The 20,967-nt window shown below is 38.9% G+C and overlaps 1 protein-coding gene across 1 annotated transcript in view; it reads left to right on the top strand.

Moving 5' to 3' along the window:
• The window catches only part of cubn (cubilin (intrinsic factor-cobalamin receptor)), a 392,255-nt gene that overhangs the window by 229,648 nt on the left and 141,640 nt on the right, over positions 1-20,967 (top strand). The window contains 7 exon segments of the mRNA XM_072254425.1: positions 2,844-3,022; positions 4,091-4,297; positions 8,727-8,867; positions 11,809-11,990; positions 15,775-15,946; positions 18,124-18,330; positions 20,389-20,535. Of these exon segments, the coding sequence (XP_072110526.1) occupies positions 2,844-3,022; positions 4,091-4,297; positions 8,727-8,867; positions 11,809-11,990; positions 15,775-15,946; positions 18,124-18,330; positions 20,389-20,535 (1,235 nt within the window).

Below are 20,967 nucleotides of genomic sequence, written 5' to 3'. Positions count from 1 at the left end.
GGGATCCTATTCTGGTTGGCTGCCGGTTACCAGTGGTGTTTCACGGGGGTCCGTGTTGGGGCCGCTTCTTAATACGTTGTACATCAACGATTTGGATTATGGAATAGATGGCTTTGTGGCTAAGTTTGCTGACGATACGAAGATAGGTGGAGGGGCTGGTACTGCTGAGGAAACGGAGAGTCTGCAGAGAGACTTGGATAGATTGGAAGAATGGGCAAAGAAGTGGCAAATGAAATACAGTGTTGGAAAGTGTATGGTTATGCACTTTGGCAGAAGAAATAAATGGGCAGACTATTATTTAAATGGGGAAAGAATTCAAAGTTGGGAGATGCAACGGGACTTGGGAGTCCTCGTACAGGATACCCTTAAGGTTAACCTCCAGGTTGAGTCGGTAGTGAAGAAGGTGAATGCAATGTTGGCATTCATTTCTAGAGGAATAGAGTATAGGAGCAGGGATGTGATGTTGAGGCTCTGTAAGGCGCTGGTGAGACCTCACTTGGAGTACTGTGGGCACTTTTCGTCTCCTTATTTAAGAAAGGATGTGCTGACGTTGGAGAGGGTACAGAGAAGATTCACTAGAATGATTCCGGGAATGAGAGGATTAACATATGAGGAACGTTTGTCCGCTCTTGGACTGTATTCCTTGGAGTTTAGAAGAATGAGGGGAGACCTCATAGAAACATTTCGAATGTTGAAAGGCATGGACAGACTGGATGTGGCAAAGTTGTTTCCCAGGATGGGGGAGTCTAGTACGAGAGCGCATGACTTAAGGATTGAAGGGCGCCCATTCAGAACAGAGATGCGAAGAAATTTTTTTAGTCAGAGTGTGGTGAATCTATGGAATTTGTTGCCACGGGCAGCAGTGGAGGCCAAGTCATTGGGTATATTTAAGGCAGAGTTTGATAGGTATCTGAGTAGCTAGGGCATCAAAGGTTATGGTGAGAAGGCGGGGGAGTGGGACTAGATGGAAGACTGGATCAGCTCATGATTAAATGGCGGAGCAGACTTGGTGGGCCGAATAGCCGACTTCTGCTCCTTTGTCTTATGGTCTTATAGTCCATTGGAGATGGCAGAAGTTCTGGAGAATTATGTGCTGGACGTGGAGGCTTGTGGGATGGTAGGTAAGAACAAGTCAAATCCTATCGCTGGTGGGGTAGTGGGAGGATGGGATGAGGGCAGACGTGCACGAAATGGAAGAGATATAGTTGAGGGTGCCGTTTATGGTGGAGGGAGGGAAGCCCCTTTCTTTGAAGGAAGTCATCTCCTTCTTCTGGAATGAAAAGCCTCATCCTGAGAGCAGATGTGGCAGTGATGCAGGAATTAAGAGAAGGAGATGGCATTTTTACAAGTAACAGTGTGGGGAAGAGGTATAGTCCAGGTAGCTGTGAGAGTTACCGGGTTTATACTGGACACCAATAGATGAGCTGTTTCCAGAGACAGAGAGATTGAGAAAGGGGAGGGAGGTGTTGGAAATGGACCAGGTAAATTTGAGGGCAGGGTGGAAGTTGGAGGCGAAGTTGATGAAGTCAACGAGCCTGGCATGGCTGCAGGAAGCAGCACCAATGCAGTTGTTGATGTCGTGATGCCAACTGCCTATATGTCATGACAGGCCTGTATAATTATTGATGTAACTTATTTTTATTTCACAATACAGTGTGGAGTAGGTGCTTTCAGCCCTTTGAGCCATACTGTACCAGTGATCCCACAACCCTGATTAACCCTAACCTAATCACAGGATAATTTACAATAACCAATTAATCTACCTGGTACATGCTTGGACCATGGGGGAAAACCGGAGCAGCTGGGGAAAAGCCATGCATTCCATGGGCAGGACGTACAGAGACTCCTTACAAAACAGCACTGGAATTGAACTCTGAGCTCTGGAACAGCCCAAGCTGTAATACTGTTGCACTGACAGCTATGCCACTGTGGTGCCTAGTTATAGTGAGAAATCTTAGTACTTAAAATCTCTTGCAAAGAAGTCCACCATACTGTAAGTTCAGGTGACTCCTGCTGATATTTTCCAAGTGTCCTATTACCACACCCATTATAGTAGGTTTCAGCAATATCTTACTACTGGCTAAGAGGTTTGAAATTTCTTGTTTCCTGTCTCACTACTTTATCTATTGAGTTTACATTTGCGACCATCCAATCCATTATCAATAGGGTTTTGGAAGACGTCAATATATGCAACTACTTTTTCCACTTTGCTGCTTAATAGTCTTTGGGGATGTATCAGCTTTCAGTGCTATTAACTGATTGAACATTTTTTATTTGTAATTTCACCTTGCACTGAAACACCCAAATAATCTCCAAACCACACATCACAGGCTCCAACAGTTCCAGAAGCACATCCAAGATGAATTACTTACGTAAAGGACGTTAAAGGATTGAAATATATGGTTTCATTATCTATCCAGAAGATATCGACTGAAGAGCATTGTATGCAGGCACAGTCTTGACTGGAACTGATTACCAGTTTCAATGGATTCCATATCTTACCAGATTCACTGACTGGTGTTTGTATTTGATCTTGCTCCCACTGAGCCAAGCCAGGCTACTTAATTGGGTAAATCTGCAGAATAAATACCAAACATAAATAATTTTTGTTAATATTATAGATTAGTCATAGAAAACACAATGAAATTGTGAGCATAATGCAAAATTCAATATTTGCAAAAATAAATCCTGAAGTAAAATATATAACTCTGTAAATCTACATTTGTAAAACAATGACAGAAACTACACAATATATTCAGCATTTCATGGCATTGACATCTCATTACAATGGGGTAAAGAACCTTGGTGATTCAGAGATTTAACAAGACTACTTTCTTCATCAGATGCGACTTGGATTACCTGGAGCTGCGTGATGGAGCTAATTCAGATGCTCCACTGATTGGGCACTTCTGTGGATCTACTAAGCCATCTACTCAAAGATCTACAGGCAGAGTCATGTATGTGAGATTCCAAACTAACAGCGCTTTGAACTATGTGGGATTCAAAGCCAAATATTCAATAGGTATAAAAACTTTGTAAATTGTCTTTAGAACTTGGATCATAATGTTTTTGAAGAATTTGGTTATTTGATTATCCTCAAAGAGCATGAGATTAAATGTGTTAGCATTAATTACCCATGTCAATGAGTTCAAAATCTGCTGGAAATATTAATCCATATTGTGAATTTGTTGGGTGTGGTCCCAGGTGGCCAAGTCCTATGATGGGATCAATACTTCATAAAGACAGATAGTATAAATTTTCTCTTTTTAAAAATTATTTTATTTACATAGAGATTTCAGATCTTGGTCTAAGGTTTGAAAGCCTCTAGTGGTGTGCATTTTGCACTGAGTGCTTTTGTGTACTTCCCAGAAACTAATGTCACTAACCTCTTGGTGACCTTTTCTGTGTCTAAGTGAGGACCCCTAATTTAGCTGCCAGTGTGTTACTCAGGGTGCATTTGAGATGCCAGTCTGCTGTTCACTGAGCCTGGGTATAGGCTTCTTTTAATTCATGTTGTGCTCTTTGGTAGTGGATCTCCTTTGACTTCTTAAAAAATATAAGTCTTCCTTTTCCTTTAATTTAGACCCTTAGATACCTAATTGGTTCCTCCAGTTATCAGTGTTTGAAAACTTAAGCACAATTTGCCCAGATTTACCAAATCTTTCAACATGTAACCCTTCACATTCCAATTATGGCTATATTTAAGATGGAAAGAAGCTCCAATCCCCAAATAATATTGGGAAATTTTAAACTCACAGGAAAAAATTTAAATATCCAGTTTTTAGTTTAGTTTTTATATGTTTCACTCAACTGTCACTGAATATTTGACTGAAATAAGCAATTTTCTAGAAATTCAGAGATGTAATACAAGTGATATCGTTCCAATAAAGTTTAAAAAGGTATCAATCCAGAACTGAAATGTTGCTAGGTGTGTATAATTTTGTATAGTAATGGCAACTCATGGGATTAAAAAATAATGGTTTTGTTATATATTAATTTTCTTTAAAACTAAATGTTAAGTGTTCGATTCACTAAGCATATAGTGAGGAGCCTTTGATAGTTTTTCAATGTTTCTTTTCTTCACATTTAGTTACTTGTGGTGGAAAGATATCTGCACAGAGTGGAACTCTTCAGAGCCCCAGGTTTCCTTCACTTTATCCAGATAATTCTCACTGTGAATGGTTTCTGGAGGGACCCACAGGTCATTATCTTACCATTACTTTTGAGGTATTCAATGTGGAAGATACAACTGATTGTACCAAAGACTTTGTGGAAATTCGAGAATATAATGCTAGTGGTGAGTATCACAAACATCAGTAATTGTAGTGTCTTGCTCTTACCATTTGTTCAACTAAAAAAAATCCAAAGTCTTATCAGCAGCACTCATCAGCTTTTGGCCCAGAGCCAAATGAAAGTAAAACTGATATTGGGCTTGTGCCTTCAGGAAATTCCCTGTCCCTGAATTCTAAAACGTATCATTGTATCTGGTCAAAGTGCTGCAATTGACATCTTCACATTTATCATGAAATGTATTGTTTTCAGATTATGGCTTCTTTAATTAACATCATAATGCAGTAAGTTGTACATATAAATTTTCAAATGATTGTAAGTCTATTCTGCATTTCTACTTAGATTGTTGGCACTAGTTAGAAGTAATTACAGGAAAACTGTAAATTTAGTCTGTTTTTCCCAAGTCCTTTCTAAAATCTGAACCTTTATAATGTGTTAAGTTAGGAAATCTTAACTCACAAATACATGTACTAAAAGCAATCATACATGTTAGAATCAAAAGCAGGCTATTCAGCCCTTTGAGCCTACTCTGCAAGCTCATGCTTCTAACCTCATTTTTGCATTCTTGAGTACACACTGTAATCTGTTACTTTTTCTTGTCAAATATTGACTTAACTTTGCTTCTACTACTCTTTGAGGCGGAAGGCTTCAAAGAATCTCAAATTTAAGAAGGTACAGAGGCGATGTCAGGGGTAAGTTTTTTACGCAGAGAGTGGTGAGTGCGTGGAACGGGCTACTGGCGGCAGCGGTGGAGGCTGAACTGATAGGGTCTTTTAAGAGACTCCTGGATGGATACATGGAGCTTAGAAAAATAGAGGGCTATGGGTAAGCCTAAGTAGTTCTGAGGTAAGGATATGTTCGGCACAGCTTTATGGGTCAAAGGGCGGGTATTGTGCAGTAGGTTTTCTATGTTTCTATGAAATTTTATACTTTATTTCCTTCCTAAATGAGTGACATCTTATTTTTTAAACAATGACCCCATGCTCTAGATCGGGGTGGCCAAGCTTTTACATTCTATGCATCAATTTTTTCACACACGAGTTCAGATGCGCCATACAACTCTTGTACCCCCATTCAATTCTTGTAAAAATATGTTAATATAGACATATTTAGCATTTTTACATGATATATTGATTTAATATAAAAACAAGATAAACATTACTTACCTTAATGAGACTTCTAACAAATATATTTTGTCTTCTTTTGATTTCTTCCTTTTTCTTAATCACATATTCTTTCCGTAACTCAGACCCAAGCCCTAGCTAAAGTTTTCCTTCTATTTCAGTCTGGTGTTGTGTTTTATAGTGTCTATTAAGATCATGTCTTCTATTACGTGAGAAAGTGTTTTCAAAAACAATGCACAACGGTTTTCCTGGTGGACCTGCTATAAATAAGAACTCGTTTTCCATTGTTGATTGAATTCACGCTTACTATCACCTTCTGCTTTTCTTTTGCTCATTTTCTTTTGCACTGTGATGGGTAACTGAATGTAAAAACAAGGCTTAATTTTTGAAAAAGTACAAAACTGCAAATGTTCACAAAGGATGAACAAAGCACAACTCTGTAGCGTACGAGTGTCAATTGTAAACTGACTGGCAAAGACGTGCGACGCACTGCTGGTGCAGACGCTTGACACCTCAGGGTCAAACAGGTATCAAATGTGTATTGAACAGTTATGGAACAACTGCAGAACAAAAGTCCTTCTTTCCTAGTTTGACTCATTGAACATTTTTTTAATTGAAAACAGATTAATGTGAAAGAAGATAACATTCGCCAAAAGAGGTGCACAAAATAATCACTAAAAATAATTGCTAAGTTTTAGATTTATTCTCAATAAAACTCATTTCTAGCTCGAAGCTACTTGAATTCCTGTTATAGATTTTTTTTCTACAAATGGGTTTTTGGTTAATACTTTTTGTATGAATAGGCTTACTTTTTTATTATTATCACTGGGGTGCAATGCGCCACTTCTAATCATCCAATGCGCCACTTTTGGTGCATGTGCCATAGGTTGGCCATCCCTGCTCTAGATTCTACCTGTGTGAGAAACATCCTCTCCACATCTATCCTGTCAAGATTCCTCAGGATCTTTGACATTTCAATCGATTAGAACAGTCTGCTTCCTAAACACAAGAAATTCTGCAGCTGCTGGAAATCCAGAGCAAAAAAACACAAGATTCTAGAGGAACTCAGCAAGTCAGACAGCATCTACAGAGAGGAATAAACAGTCAACATTTTGGACTGGGACTTTTCATCAGGAAGAGGGAAGACGCCAAGATAAGAAGGTGGGGGGAAGAGAAAGAATACAAACTGGCAAGTAATAGGTGGATCCAGATGATGGGGAAGGTAGGGGGTTTCTTTCTCCTTCCCTTTCAGTCTTGCCTCCGTAGTATCCAAGACATCTTCAAGGAGCAGTGCCTCAGAAAAGTGGCTTCCAGCATCAAGGATCCTCACCACCCAGAACATGCCTTTTCGCATTGTTACCATCAAGAAGGAGGTACAGAAGCCTGAAGGCACACACTCAGCGATTCAGGAACAGCTTCTTCCCCTCTGCCATATGATTTCTAAATGGACACTGAACCCATGAACACTACCTCACTATTTTTTTCTTCTTTGCACCACTTATCTTAATTTAACTATTTAATATACATACAAGGGGTGATTGATAAGTTTGTGGCCTAAGGTAGAAGGAGTCAATTTTAAAAAACCTATCACATTTATTTTTCAACATAGTCCCCTCCTACATGTACACACTTAGTCCAGCGGTCGTGGAGCATACTGATCCCTTCTTTGTAGAAGTGGTGCAGAGCAGGGGTGATTGATAAGTTTGTGGCCTAAGGTAGAAGGAGAAGAGTTACTAACTTCAAACTTTTTGCATTATCACTCAAAGAGTTGAACTGCATGTAACGAGAGTGTCTTGGACCTCCGGGTGGTCCAGAGCAGGGGTGATTGATAAGTTTGTGGCCTAAGGTGGAAGGAGATGAGTTATACTGCTCTCATTACATGCACGTGCAGTTCAACTCTTTGAGTGAAAATGCAGAAAGATTGAAGTTAATAATCCATCTCCTTCTACCTTAGGCCACGAACTTATGAGTCACCCCTGCTGTGGACCATTTTCTGGAGGTCCAAGACGCCGACTTCTACAAAGAAGAGATCCGTATGCTCCATGACTGCTGGACTAGGTGTGTAAATGTAGGAAAAATAAATGTGGTAGGTTTTCTAAAATTGACTCCTTCTACTTTAGACCACGAACTTTCACCCCTTGTACATATACTTATTGTAATTCAGTTTTTTCTATATTTAATATGTATTGCATTGTGCTGCTGCCACAAAGTTAATAAACTTCATGACATATGACAATGATATTAAACCTGATTCTGATTCATCATTTTGTGTTTGTTGCTACGGTTAATGTATGGACCTCAAATTGGCACCTCAAATATTTATTGGAGTCTTTGGTGCATGAAAAGGATCCTAATTTAAATATGAAAGTCAGGGAAATAGGCACATTTACAGATTTCCTTTGTGAAATCACAACCAAAAATGTTGGATGAATTGGTGGCTGATAATTTGCACATGACAATTTTTCAAGCACTAACCCAATGTTTTATATACAGTGTGAGCCATGGAAGTTGCTTTCCTTGAATGGACCTCTAAACCAGCTTCTGACTCAGTGATCAATTTTGTTACCAAATGAACATGATCACAAATGTTTTTTCACTTTTTTTCTTTTTTCTTACACTATTTCAAGAAACTATTTTACTAGTAAAATTTCTCATGTAACTGTAATTATAGCAAAATAAACTACCATGGCCTGACTTGGGTTTTCTCAGTAATCCAAGATCCATACCTCAACTCTTCGTAATAGTGTCTGTGAATTCAATTCTTGATTGGTAAGCTTGAAATTGTTTCCCAATATCAAGTTGACAGATTGGAGTAGCAATGTGTTGCAGTAACCAGAAACCTGCCAACAATCATCAAAATGTAAAACAACAATTAACAATTAAATAAATACTCACTGTGCTGTCACCTAATCCAACCTTATTGTTTTGAAGATGAGCAGAACCATGTGAGAAAATCATAATCACTGGAGTTAATGGTCTAAATACCCCCATTAGTCATTTTTTTTAATATTGATGTCTGTTTTTTGATTTACTATTCTAAAGGAATGGCATACAGCACAGGCTGCTCCTTACGGTAGAAGCAGCATCACTGACAACATTTAAGTGTCCAAAGGTGTACTTGAGTCACCTGCACATAGAAGGCTATGGGCTAAGTGCTAGAAGATGGAATTGGTACAGATGGGTCCACATTGGTCAGTGTGTATGTGCAGGCATCAGGCCTCTTTCCGTGCTGTATGTCCATATGACATTGTGGCTCTTTTTAATGTTAAAAGTTCAAAAGGTGCAATATCTGACTTTGTTTCACTCATGCAGGGCGTTTGCTGGGGAGACACTGTGGCAACACATTACCTCGCACTATGGAGACCTCAGACAGCTTTGCCTATGTTGTCTTCAGCAGTGATGCATCTGTCAATGACACAGGGTTCAGTCTGCACTTTGTTGCCAGCATTGAAGGTAGTTTAATCCTGCAAACAGCTAAATGTGTTTTATATGCAATATATTTATATTACAATCTAAAACATTTTTGTTAAAAGCTTTTGTACTCTTCGAAGAACATGAGGTTAGTACAGGAGGATAGAATGACATTTTTTGACTCATATTTTGCCAGCATTGGATATACAGTATAGTTTGACGATAGCCAGCCTACTTTGGATCAACAATTAGACTACAACACTATAAGACCATAAGATATAGAAGCAGGATTAGGCCATGTGGCCCATCAAGTCTGTTCCACCATTCCATCATTGCTAATACATTTTCCCTCTCAGCCCCAGTCTTGTCTTCTCCCCATATTCTTTAATGCCCTGACTAATTAAGAATCTACCAACCTCTGCCTTAAATATACCCATTGATTTGGCTTCCACAGCTGCCTGTAACAATGAATTCCACAGGTTCATCACTCTCTGGTAAAGAGATTCCTCCACTCTTATTAGGGTTTAATTTATAACCAGAAAAATTACTAAATTGAGCCAACAAAGCTAAAATAACAGGAATTGATTTCTCTAGATTTGAAATATATAATAATAAATCATCTGCATATAGTGATAATTTATGTATTTCATTTCCATGGGTAATACCAAAAATGTTGGGCGAGTCACGGATAGCAATTGCTAAAGGTTCAAGGGCAATATTAAATAATAAAGGACTAAGGGGTCATCCTTGCCTAGTACCGCAAGATAGATGAAAAAAGGGAGATCTTTGATTATTAGTACAAACCGAAGCTACAGCAGTATGATATAACAATTTGATCCAGGATATAAATATCGGACTAAAATTAAATTTCTCGAACACACTAAATAAATAAGGCCATTCAACTCTATCAAAGGCTTTCTCAGTATCTAAAGAAGTAATACATTCCAGCGTGTTAAATGAGGGGGTATAAACAATATTCATTAACTTCCTAATATTAAAAGATGAATAACGGTTTTTAATAAATCCTGTTTGGTCCACAGATATAATTTGAGGTAATACCTTCTCTAACCTAGTTGCTAAAATTTTTGAAAAAAATTTTGAATCTACATTCAAAAGAGATATCGGTCTATATGATGCACAATTAGTATGATCTTTATTCTTTTTAAGAATTAAGGAAATAGAAGCTTCATAAAATGTTTGTGGTAATTTACCTAAACTGATTGCTTCTTTGAATATTCTAGACAGCGAAGGAGAGAGAATAGAGGAAAAGGACTTAAAGAATTCCACTGTAAAACCATCCGGACCAGGTGCTTTACCAGAATTCATTAATGAGGTTACAGCTGTTATTTCTTCCTCTGTAATAGGAATTCCTAATGATAAGCAGTCTTCGGGTGATAATTTCAGAAAACTCAATTTTCTTAAAAAATCATGCATGATGTTAAAATCATGAGGAAAGTCAGAATGGTATAAAGAGGTATAAAATTCTTGAAAGGTTTTGTTTATCTCATCATGATCAACTGTCAAAGTATCATCGTATTTACGAATCTTAGTAATTTGACGTTTAACCCAAGTAAATTTCAATTGATTAGCTAATAATTTACCCAATTTATCACTATGAATATAAAACTCACTTCTAGTTTTCATTAATTGATTTTCGATCGAGGATATTAATGGTAAACTATGTTTCATTTGAAGTTCAATTCTCTGTTTATAAAGCTCCTTGCATAATTTTCCAGTAGTCCAGGTTCACTGTGCTAGCCACAAAAATGAGGGAAATCCAACCAAACCTATTGCCACTTTATCAATCTACATTAACTGTTCCACAGATTGATTGGTGGAGTTGATAACTGTGTCACATGCAGTTCTGCCTGAACCACTCAAATCTAGGTCATAGTCTGGCCTTAACAGAAAATACAGATGCAATTTCTGAATTTCAGTTATTGATGAGAGTGTTTTCTCCTGATACCAAGAACATAATTAACCAAATATAGCATAAAGGAACCCTGATAAATTGAAGTTAATAGGCTTCATGGAAAACTTCACTAATGGCTGGATAGATGGTTATTGTTATTGGTTCCTTCCACCCTAGAAGCTTACTTCAGCATCTCTGTATGCAGAATCTTCCCACATTCATCGATTACAACAATGATCTGTTTTCTGCTGATTGCGTGATGTCCTGCTCTACTCACAATATCTCAGATAATGAAACAATCAGTTCTAACATGCAAAAATACATGGATAAGTGTCAGAAAGGTGCCTTGAATATCTGGAGCAATCAAGTACTATGTTTAGCAAAATACAGTCCAAGCAGTTACCTTACATTCAAACATTTAGAAACTTCACTTTATTGCCTCAGGATTCAGAACCTGTATATCTACATTCTACACTACCTTTGTACATGTCTACATTGTATACATCCACTGCAGCAACTTTCCAAGGTATCTTCAGGAAAAAATTCCAGATCTACAAACTCCAAGCGCCCATGAGGAGAATGTAAAGCAGGCACAGTTCAAGCCGCAGAGAGCAGTAAACTGGACATAAGTCTTTCATTCCTCCATCAGTTCGAGATTAAAATCCTATCATGCATTGTTGAAGCTTTGAGAAACACATGGAGTCCATACCAGTTTCAAACCATATGTTCTCATCCCTTGTTTGTCAGCCCTTGCCTAGGTTCACCCGGTGATTATAGCCAAAACCTTAATATTGTGTTCTCCTCCACCTCTGCTTTAATCCAGGTATAGAAGCTTCAGTTTTAATACCACCCTGTGTGTATGCTTCATTAAATCTGGTTAATACTAAGCTTACATCTAGACCTAAGACTCTTTCAATATCATTGGTAGCATAATTATTCTTTGCTCGTAATAATGCTACAACTATTTATTAAATGTGTCACTGGAATAATATGACATAATTGATAGGATAGAGATAAATTTTTGCTTCCTTATGGTTGCAATGAAAGTGAATGGGCTAACTATTGTTACAGAGTGTGGAGGTGAAATAACTGCGGAGACGGGAACTATCAGCTCTCCAAACTACCCACACTTTTACCCTCACAGTCGTAAATGTCAATGGAGAATTACTGTGCAAGTTGGACGGAGAGTGACACTAACCTTCAATGATCTTCGACTGGAAATGCATCATAATTGCAACAATGATTATGTTGGTGTAAGTCAGCATTCATTTTGGTCAAAAATGAAATCAGCTGATAGTAACTTAAGAACTTAAAATGATCGGTTTTGCTTTCCCTTGCTGGCTGTGAACAGGAATATTGCACAAGTTGGCTCGGCCTGCTTAGGTTAAACAGCTGCAAGATTTGTTGTCCTAGGGCATTAGTTCTACCTAAAAGCATGTTACAGGATGGTATCTACTCTGTCCACACCCTTTGTATGACACATTTGAAAGGCTGAGTGACTTATTCTTGTAAAAGAACCACAAAAGGATGTATGTTTCAGCAATAATCAGTGCCCTTCAAATTTTAAGTGGACTAGAAGATAAATGCTTTGCTGTCAGCATGTTTGTTTAAGTGGCCTTGGGATTTCCGGGATATCTACTGATCCTCTGGTTGGGGGGTGGTGGAATGGTGGGCTGGGCTGATGGCAGCAATAGCGATTATACATAATTTCCATGTGGCCCTGAAAATCAGCACTCAACTACTAAATGAGGAAATAGAGCAGGCTGCAAAAGTATCCTTCCTGTCTTATTTTCGTAGTGTCATTAGATTTTTGCTTATTACAAGAGTAAACAACAGTGCCAGCTATAAATTCAGATAGAAGAAAGACACCCAGTAATTAGACTCCATTGAACTGGAATGTTAACGGACTTTACTGAACACAGATAATTGTTATTATCCTGCTCGATGAGCCTGTGTTTTCAGAAACCATTGTGCATGAATTTTGTCCAGTTGCCACTTTGATTTCACTGAAAGAAATGTTCTACAACTGGAATTTGAATTTTAATTCACTGATCTTTAGTTTTTTGACTCATCCAATTCAATGCCAGCCTTCTTGCTGTAGACAGGCGAGAGTGTTTATCAGTATTTAAATAACAGAGTCATTCTAATTTTAGGACCCATGAATTTCCAACCTACTCCACATGATACAGATTTTGAACAACTTAAAGATAATCTACAGAGCATTCCAGATGTCCTCCTTTTTAGAGAAAGGGCTGTTGGGGTTGATGGAGCCCTCACCCATATTTGCTAGACTTCTGCTCTTACCCCAGCTCTCCTTCAGACAGAAAAAGGATAAAGTTCAAAGTAAATTTATTATCAAAGTATATATACAACCATATACAACACTGAGATTCATTTTCTTGCAGGCATGTTCAATAAATCCATAATACGATAATAACCATAATACAATCAATGAAGGGCCATTTGTCTTTTGTTCAAATGGGGTGCAAAAGACAAACTGTGCAAATAAAAAAAAATAATAAATAAACAATAAATATTGAGAACATGAGATGAAGAGTCCTTGATAGCGAGTCCATAGGTTGTCGGATATTTTAATGATGGGGCTAGTGAAGTTATCTCCTTTGGTTTAAGAGCCTGATGGTTGAGGTTCCACTGATCCTCACCTATCATCTCACCTGCCTACTCATGCAGCACATCATTCTTTCATACTTCTGCCAGCTACAATATGATCCCACCACCAATCACGTCTACCCATCCCCAACCCTTTCTGCTTTCCACAGCAACCACTCCCTCATTGACTCCCTGGTTCGCTCATCCCTCCCCATCCATCTGTCCCTCTCCCCAAGCAATGCTTGCCTGCAACTGCAAGAGGTTTTATATCTGTACTTACAGCTCCTCCCTCACCACCATCCAGGGTCATAGAAACATAGAAAATAGGTGCAGGAGTAGGCCATTCAGCCCTTCGAGCCTGCATTGCCATTCAGTACGATCATGGCTGATCATCCAACTCAGAACCCTGTACCTGCCTTCTCTCCATACCCCGTGATCCCTTTAGCCACAAGGGCCATATCTAACTCCTTCTTAAATATAGCCAATGAACTGGCCTCAACTGTTTCCTGTGGCAGAGAATTCCACAGATTCAGCACTCTCTGTGTGAAGAAGTTTTTCCTCATTTCGGTCCTAAAAGGCTTCCCCTCTATCCTCAAACTGTGGCCCCTCGTTCTGGACTTCCCCAACATCGGGAACAATCTTCCTGCATCTAGCCTGTCCAATCCCTTTAGAATTTTATACGTTTCAATAAGATCCCCTCTCAATCTTCTAAATTCCAGAGAGTATAAGCCTAGCTGATCCAGTCTTTCATCATATGAAAGTCCTGCCATCCCAGGAATCAACCTGGTGAACCTTCTTTGTATTCCCTCTATGGCAAGAATGTCTTTCCTCAGATTAGGGGACCAAAACTGCACACAATACTCTAGATGTGGTCTCACCAAGACCTTGTACAACTGCAGTAGTACCTCCCTGCTCCTGTACTCGAATCCTCTTGCTATGAATGCCAGGGTCCTAAGCAGCCCTTCCAAGTGAGGCAGAGATGTGCATCTCTTCCAATCTTGTTATTGCTTTTGGTACTTTTGATGTGCCCTTTCTGCATCGGTGAGCCCAGGTGACTGCTTTGCCAGGTTTATCTGCTTTGGCCCTCTGGAACTCCCAGTTGCTAGCCATTCTCATTCCCACACTGACCTCTCTGTCCTCAGCTGTGTTCTGGTAATAATGAGGCTAAACATGAACTGGCAGAATAAGATTTCATGTTCCAGCTGTGTAGCAACCTAATGGCATGAACATAGAATTTCAGGTAAACTGCTCTCATTTTGTCTGTTTTCTTTCCTCCTGATATACCCACTTCCTCCTACATGGTTCCATCCCGACCCAACCAGACCTCATTGCCATGTTTAGTTCCCTTCTTTTACCCACTCACTCCTCTCACCTACCCATCAAACACACACTCTTCCCTCTACCATTTCCATCTGTCCACATCACCTCCCTTATTTGATTCCTTGCTCCAACATCTTTTACTATATGTTTCCATCTTTCACAGCCCTTTGTTGCTCCATGTATCATCTCCCAACCTCTGTAATTTTTTTTTGATTCTTCTCTGCTCGATTTCTTTTCTCGCCTTTCCTCATCTGGATCTATCTATCATTTGCTGGGTCTTGCTCCACCCCTTCCCCTCACCACTTAACACTGACCATCTCCCCTCTACCTTACAATCCAAAATGTCAGCTGACTATTTCCCTCCACAGGTGTTGCCTGGCCCAAAAAATTCCTCCAGCAGATTGTAAATACTTAAGTGACAATCCCATAAACATTAATGTAACACATACTACAAAATACTGTTGGAACTTGGCAGGCTATGCAGCCTCTACGGAGAGGAATGAAGAGCCAAAGTTTCAGGCTGAGATCCGTCATCAAGACTGGTGAAGGGTCAACTCTTCTTTCCCCGCCATAGATGTTGCCTGACCTGCTGAATTCCTCCAGCAGTTTGTGTTTTGCTTTGGCTTTCCAGCATTTCCAGAGTGCTTATCATCAGCATTAATGAGCAGATTTAGTTTTGTTAGATGCCACATTTTCTGATGTGTATCAACAGCTTACCAATCACAGAAGTGAACAGGAAAGGGAATTAGTTAACTGTTATTTGTTCTTCTTGGTGTCCATCAAGATGGTGGTTACTTACATCTAAACCTCATTGCTGCCCAAATCTTCTCTAAGGCCCAATGGACAATAAAAAAAAATCTTGTCAGCCCCAAACTCTTCTTATGAGTTGCTTGGTTACCTATCATTCACATATTGGTTCTTTTTTAAAAAAGACTTAATAGTAATGTTTAAAGACACCTGATCTCATTATTAACAACTTTGGCACTTCTAAACATTGACCTATTATCATAAACCTAAGTGTAAAAGTTGCTAAAATTGTTAGTCATATCAAAGCAACAAGGATTGTTTTGGGTACTAATCATTAACTGATCATCTATATGTCACTAGATATACAATGGACTTCATCCCAATTCTCCCAGATTGCAGAAATACTGTGGCATTGTTCAGAGTGGCACACAAGTGAAATCATCCGGAAATACCATGCGAGTTGTTTTTGTAACTGACAAGTCAACTTCAAATAGAGGGTTTAATGCAACATATACTTCAGAGGAGGAAGCAGGTCAGTAGTAACATACTTGTGTACCAAGCATCTAATGTTATACCATTCTTACTTTAAAAATCTAGCAGTGAAATTTTATACAAGTTATAATTCTGATCTCTCTTGATTACTTCATGTAAGGGCATCACAGCACAGAAACAGGCCTTTGGCCCACCCAATCCATGCCAAACTGTTATTTAGCTTTGTCCCATCAACCTGCACCTGGACCATGGTGCTCCATGCCTCTCTCATCCATGTACTTACCCAATTTTTTTTTTAATGCTGAAATTGAACTTGCAATTCGCTGGCAGCTCATTTCACATTCTCACCACCCTCTGAGTGAAGAAGTTCCTATTGATATGCAAGGTGGAAATCACAAAAAGTTGCAAAATTCAGTTGAGATTCTTTTGAGAAATGATTCTTGTGGTTTTCTGCCCTTCAAGAGCACAACTCAGTCAACATGTTTAAAGAAATTTGTCTAAGATAGTCAATGGCATGTGGATCCCACATGATGACAGGAATTCCTCTACTAACCTCTTTCAAACTACCAAGTCACAGACACCTCCATTTTTATAGGGGTACTGAATTTATTTAATTAATATTTCATTGAGGGTTTTTTTGAAAATGGAAATTGTAGATTGGAAGTGGGGAAAACATTTTAAATCATGTATTACTTCTACTTTACAATGAGTTAATTTTGAAAATCGTTGGTCATGAACTTTTCATCTGACTTCTAATATTAAACGGTAAAAATGAACTGTGCTCATTGATGACATCACCATTTGAAAATACAATGATCAAATGAAGCCTCTGAGAGGGTGAATAATCCCTCAGAAGTGCCAATGCCAATTTCCTCATGAGCAGCCTTTCTGGATGAAATAGACAAATGCTTCAAAATGGGTAAATATAAAGATCTCTCAGTAGCCACCCACTTCAACTCTGCTTCCCACTCCCATTCAGATATGTCCATACATAGCCTCCTCTACTGCCATGATGAGGCTAAACTCAGGTTGGAGGAGCAACACCTCATATACCGTCTAGGTAGTCTCCAGCCCCTTGGTATGAACATAGAATTCTCCAACTTCCGGTAATTCCCTCCCCCTCCCTTCCTCTATCCCTATGTCACTCTGCCCCCTCCCCCAGCTGCCTATCACTTCCCTCATGGTTCCGCCTCCTTTTACTACCCATTGTGTTTTCCCCTATTCCTTCTTCACCTTTCCTGCCTATCACCTCCCTGCTTCCCCTCCCCCTCCCCCACCCCTTTACCTTTCCCCTTACTGGTTTTTCACCTGGAACCTACCAGCATTCTCCTTCCCACCCTCCCCCAACCTTCTTTATAGGGCCTCTGCCCCTTCCCCCTACTGTCCTGACAAAGGGTTCCGGCCCGAAACGTCGACCGATCGTTTCCACGGATGCTGCCCGACCTGCTGAGTTCCTCCAGCATGTTGTGAGTATTGCTTTGACCCTAGCATCTGCAGATTATTTTGTGGTGTGGGATTTATGTCTAAAAACAGGTGTATATTGATTCATTTTCAAGGCACCAGGGTGCTGTTCCTGTGCTCAGGACTAATATTCAGATGTTAACACAAGGTTCATGGAGAGTGGCCAGGGTGCAAACTGGCATATAATATTAATGATAGTTATTATATTATCAAAATTTAATCTTAAAATATACTGTATAATTTAAAATTAAAGGACTGCAATTTCCCATAGCTAATCCCAATTTATCGTTTTAGGATTTAAAGCATAAGCTGAGCTCAGGATATCCAAGTACTAGTTCTTCAGATGAACTTTCCAATCTAAGACAATTTCCCTTCATCTTTTCAATTTTTTTTCCTTTTCAAACTATCACCTAATTCCTTATTGAATGTTTTTTCCATTATGGTAATATATAAACTTCTGTAGTACAACAAACTCTCAGTACATTTTTATGTGTTTACGTCCTGGGTGAGTTTGAACTCATGATTTTCTGATAGATATGTAAATAGTATCTTCAGTCAGGCTGAGAACTAAAACCATTGATCATGGCACTAAGAAAATAATCCTTAAAAAATACCTCAGCTATTCACCCAGTGTTTTCCCTTTCTATTTTATATCTATTGGCCAACTATGCAGTCTTTGCAAAAAGTGTCCCTTTATTTTTGTAAGAAATTTCTTACTCATTCAAGTTTTAACTTTATTTGGTTTTATCATTTCAGTGTGTGGAAGTACCTCAATGGACGCATATGCTGGGTACTTAAGTTCTCCAGGGTTTGATGGTGTATCCAACTACGGAAATAACCTTAACTGTGAATGGGTCATCCAGAATTCCCGCATTGCAAATTCTTCCATTTATATAGAGTTCACCAATTTTCACATTGGACATCAGCAAACTTGCCAACAAGACTACATTGAAATCCGAATTGGTGAGAAAACAATGGCTGTAGATTAATAAATGTGTACATTCCTTTCAAAATATGATACCTTATGTATTGCGCCACTCTGACATCTCGAAATAAAAATTTATGGTCAGATGGTGGAAAACATGGTCTCCTTCCCATACTTAGTAGCCACATCTTGGCAAAGACAAACATCAATGGTTATCTTCACCACACCTTTGGTCAATTGCAAGAAAAAATGTATACAAAAATGAAGATCTCAGGCTTCACCCAAAGCTCATGGACTGCTAGACAGCAGAGAACCCTGCCCTCCACTGTGTTCTGAGATTTAGACTATCTACAGCAGATAATCTTGGAAAAATACCAGCAATGTTATCTCTACAAGATCCTCCTAATTACCTGGAATCACCCAGGTTAAATTGTGAATTCTCTCAGCTAGATTTCATTTGCTTGTCCAGACTGGATTACCCAAACAAACACTCTGTTTAAAACTCTGTACTGGGAAGCAATTGCCAGGTGGACAAAGGAAACAATTCAAGAAAGTGCTCAAAGCTTCTCTGAAAAAGTACATCATCCTTACTGACTTCTGGGAATCCCTAGACCATCTGTGCTCAATTTAGAGAAGGAGCATTCAGGAGGCCAGGAGAACAGAGAAGCCCTACATAAATGGCAGGAGTACATCACCTCACAAACTACTCACCCACCTGACCTGCACAACCATCACATACCCTGTCTGTGGAAGAGATGTCATCAGTCACATCAGAACCCACTAAAACCAGAGTGGAAACAAATCAGCCTTGAAGAAGTAAGATCTTTCACAGATAAGGAGGTGAAGTAAAATGGAATGGCCTGGCTTTGCAGTTGATGTTCTGTGGTATTTAAGGCAAACCATTGAAAAGTTATGCAAGATCATTAAACCACCTGTACTGCATTTGGGTTTTTGCCACTACATTTCTGGCCTTGAGTCCCACCAATATAATTTTTCAGTTTCCTGAGGACGGACTAACGTGTGGGGGGTGCTGCATGAGAACACTGGCCTCCATTTTGCACTCCCATTAAAAGCTCCAATAAGGTGTCTTAAAACATATGATGCATGTAGCCTACTGTTGAATCTACTCCAACACACTTTTGAAAGTTTCTCTCTATCCCTCACACCCACAAAGAAACATTCTTTTAGGATGAGGTGGTTGACTCTTAAGAGGCCCTAACATTCACAATATCCTGAATCATATTTTTATTTCTTTAGAGATGCAGCACAGTAGCAGGTTTTTCCAACTCACTGAGCACCCATGTGACCAATTAACCTACTAACCCTTAAAACTCTAGGTTGTTTGAGGAATCCAGTGCATCTGGAAGAAACCCACGTGGTCACAGGGGAGAACATACACACTCCTTACAGACAGCCATGGAATTGACCATCCATTGCTGGGACTGTAACTGCTTTATGCTAACTGTTATGATAGGGGGCCACCCGATGCATATCCTATCTATGCATTACTACTACTACTGAACAGGAAAAGGAATGGTGGCTGTGCACAGAAATTTGAGACAACAAGCAGTTCAAACCTGGGGCACTGTTTGCATGTTTCAATTCTACATTATTTTCATATGAACTAATGAGGCATGTGGCTGAGCTTCATGCAGACATGAGTTTTTCTGTTCACTGTTTTTAAACAAAATAATTAAATTATTTTAAATAATAATATAACATTTTTTTCATCTTCTCTGATTATATAAATTCCAACTCTACATTGAGACAGTTTGTGAGCATGGGAAACTTCAATTTCTCTGTAATGGCACATAAATGATAGTTCGTCTGCTGATGGAAGGTTTATAAAAATGAACTGAAATATTTGTATGACAAGCAGTTACAATGTTGTAAATTTTATCAAGCATAAGTGTTCATTAGGAATTTGTCTCCATGCCTAATTAACAATATAACAAAGTTTAATATTTACAAACATTTCAACATCACTTTCCTTCTACTGTATAGAAGTATTCTTTTAGATATTACCTGTAAATTTAAAAGGGAAGATTGTGAAATCCTAATAGAAGCTCACTGTCTTTTCTACGTTCAACCGTCAGGAGATTCTAATGGCGATTTACTTGCCAAACTTTGTGGACAGACTGCTCCAAGTCCACTGCTGATCCCCTTCACCCAATTATGGATTCACTTCATATCTGATTCAACTGGGCAAGATCTTGGTTTTATTGCCAAATATAGCTTCACGGGTCAGTATATTTACTTTGGAATTCTGCCTATAACTGAGATTTTAAGAAACAGAATATTGAAGTCTTATAATTACAATAAACTACATTATTGAAATAAATAAACTATAGAAAATGTTTACTTGGTTATTTTGTTAAGCCATCTTTATAACAAATAGTCCATGTACGTTAGCATTTTTGTTGATAGGGTTAGATGGGTTTGATTAATTTAATCTTTTATTGCCTATCACCAAATAAAGTGAATTCTACCAGAGTGCAGTGTATCTTGAGATTGTTTCAGTATATAACATGTAAATTCACCAATCTAACACACAGAACATAGAACATAGAAATCTACAGCAGATTACAGGCCCTTTGGCCCACAATGTTGTGCCAACCATGTAACCTACTATAGAAAGTGCTACTGCATAGCCCGCTATTTTTCTAAGCTCCATG

Source organism: Mobula birostris, chromosome 3 (assembly GCF_030028105.1).
Source record: "Mobula birostris isolate sMobBir1 chromosome 3, sMobBir1.hap1, whole genome shotgun sequence".
Classification (NCBI taxonomy): Eukaryota; Metazoa; Chordata; class Chondrichthyes; order Myliobatiformes; family Myliobatidae; genus Mobula; species Mobula birostris.
This window is presented reverse-complemented; position numbering and strand designations above follow the sequence as displayed.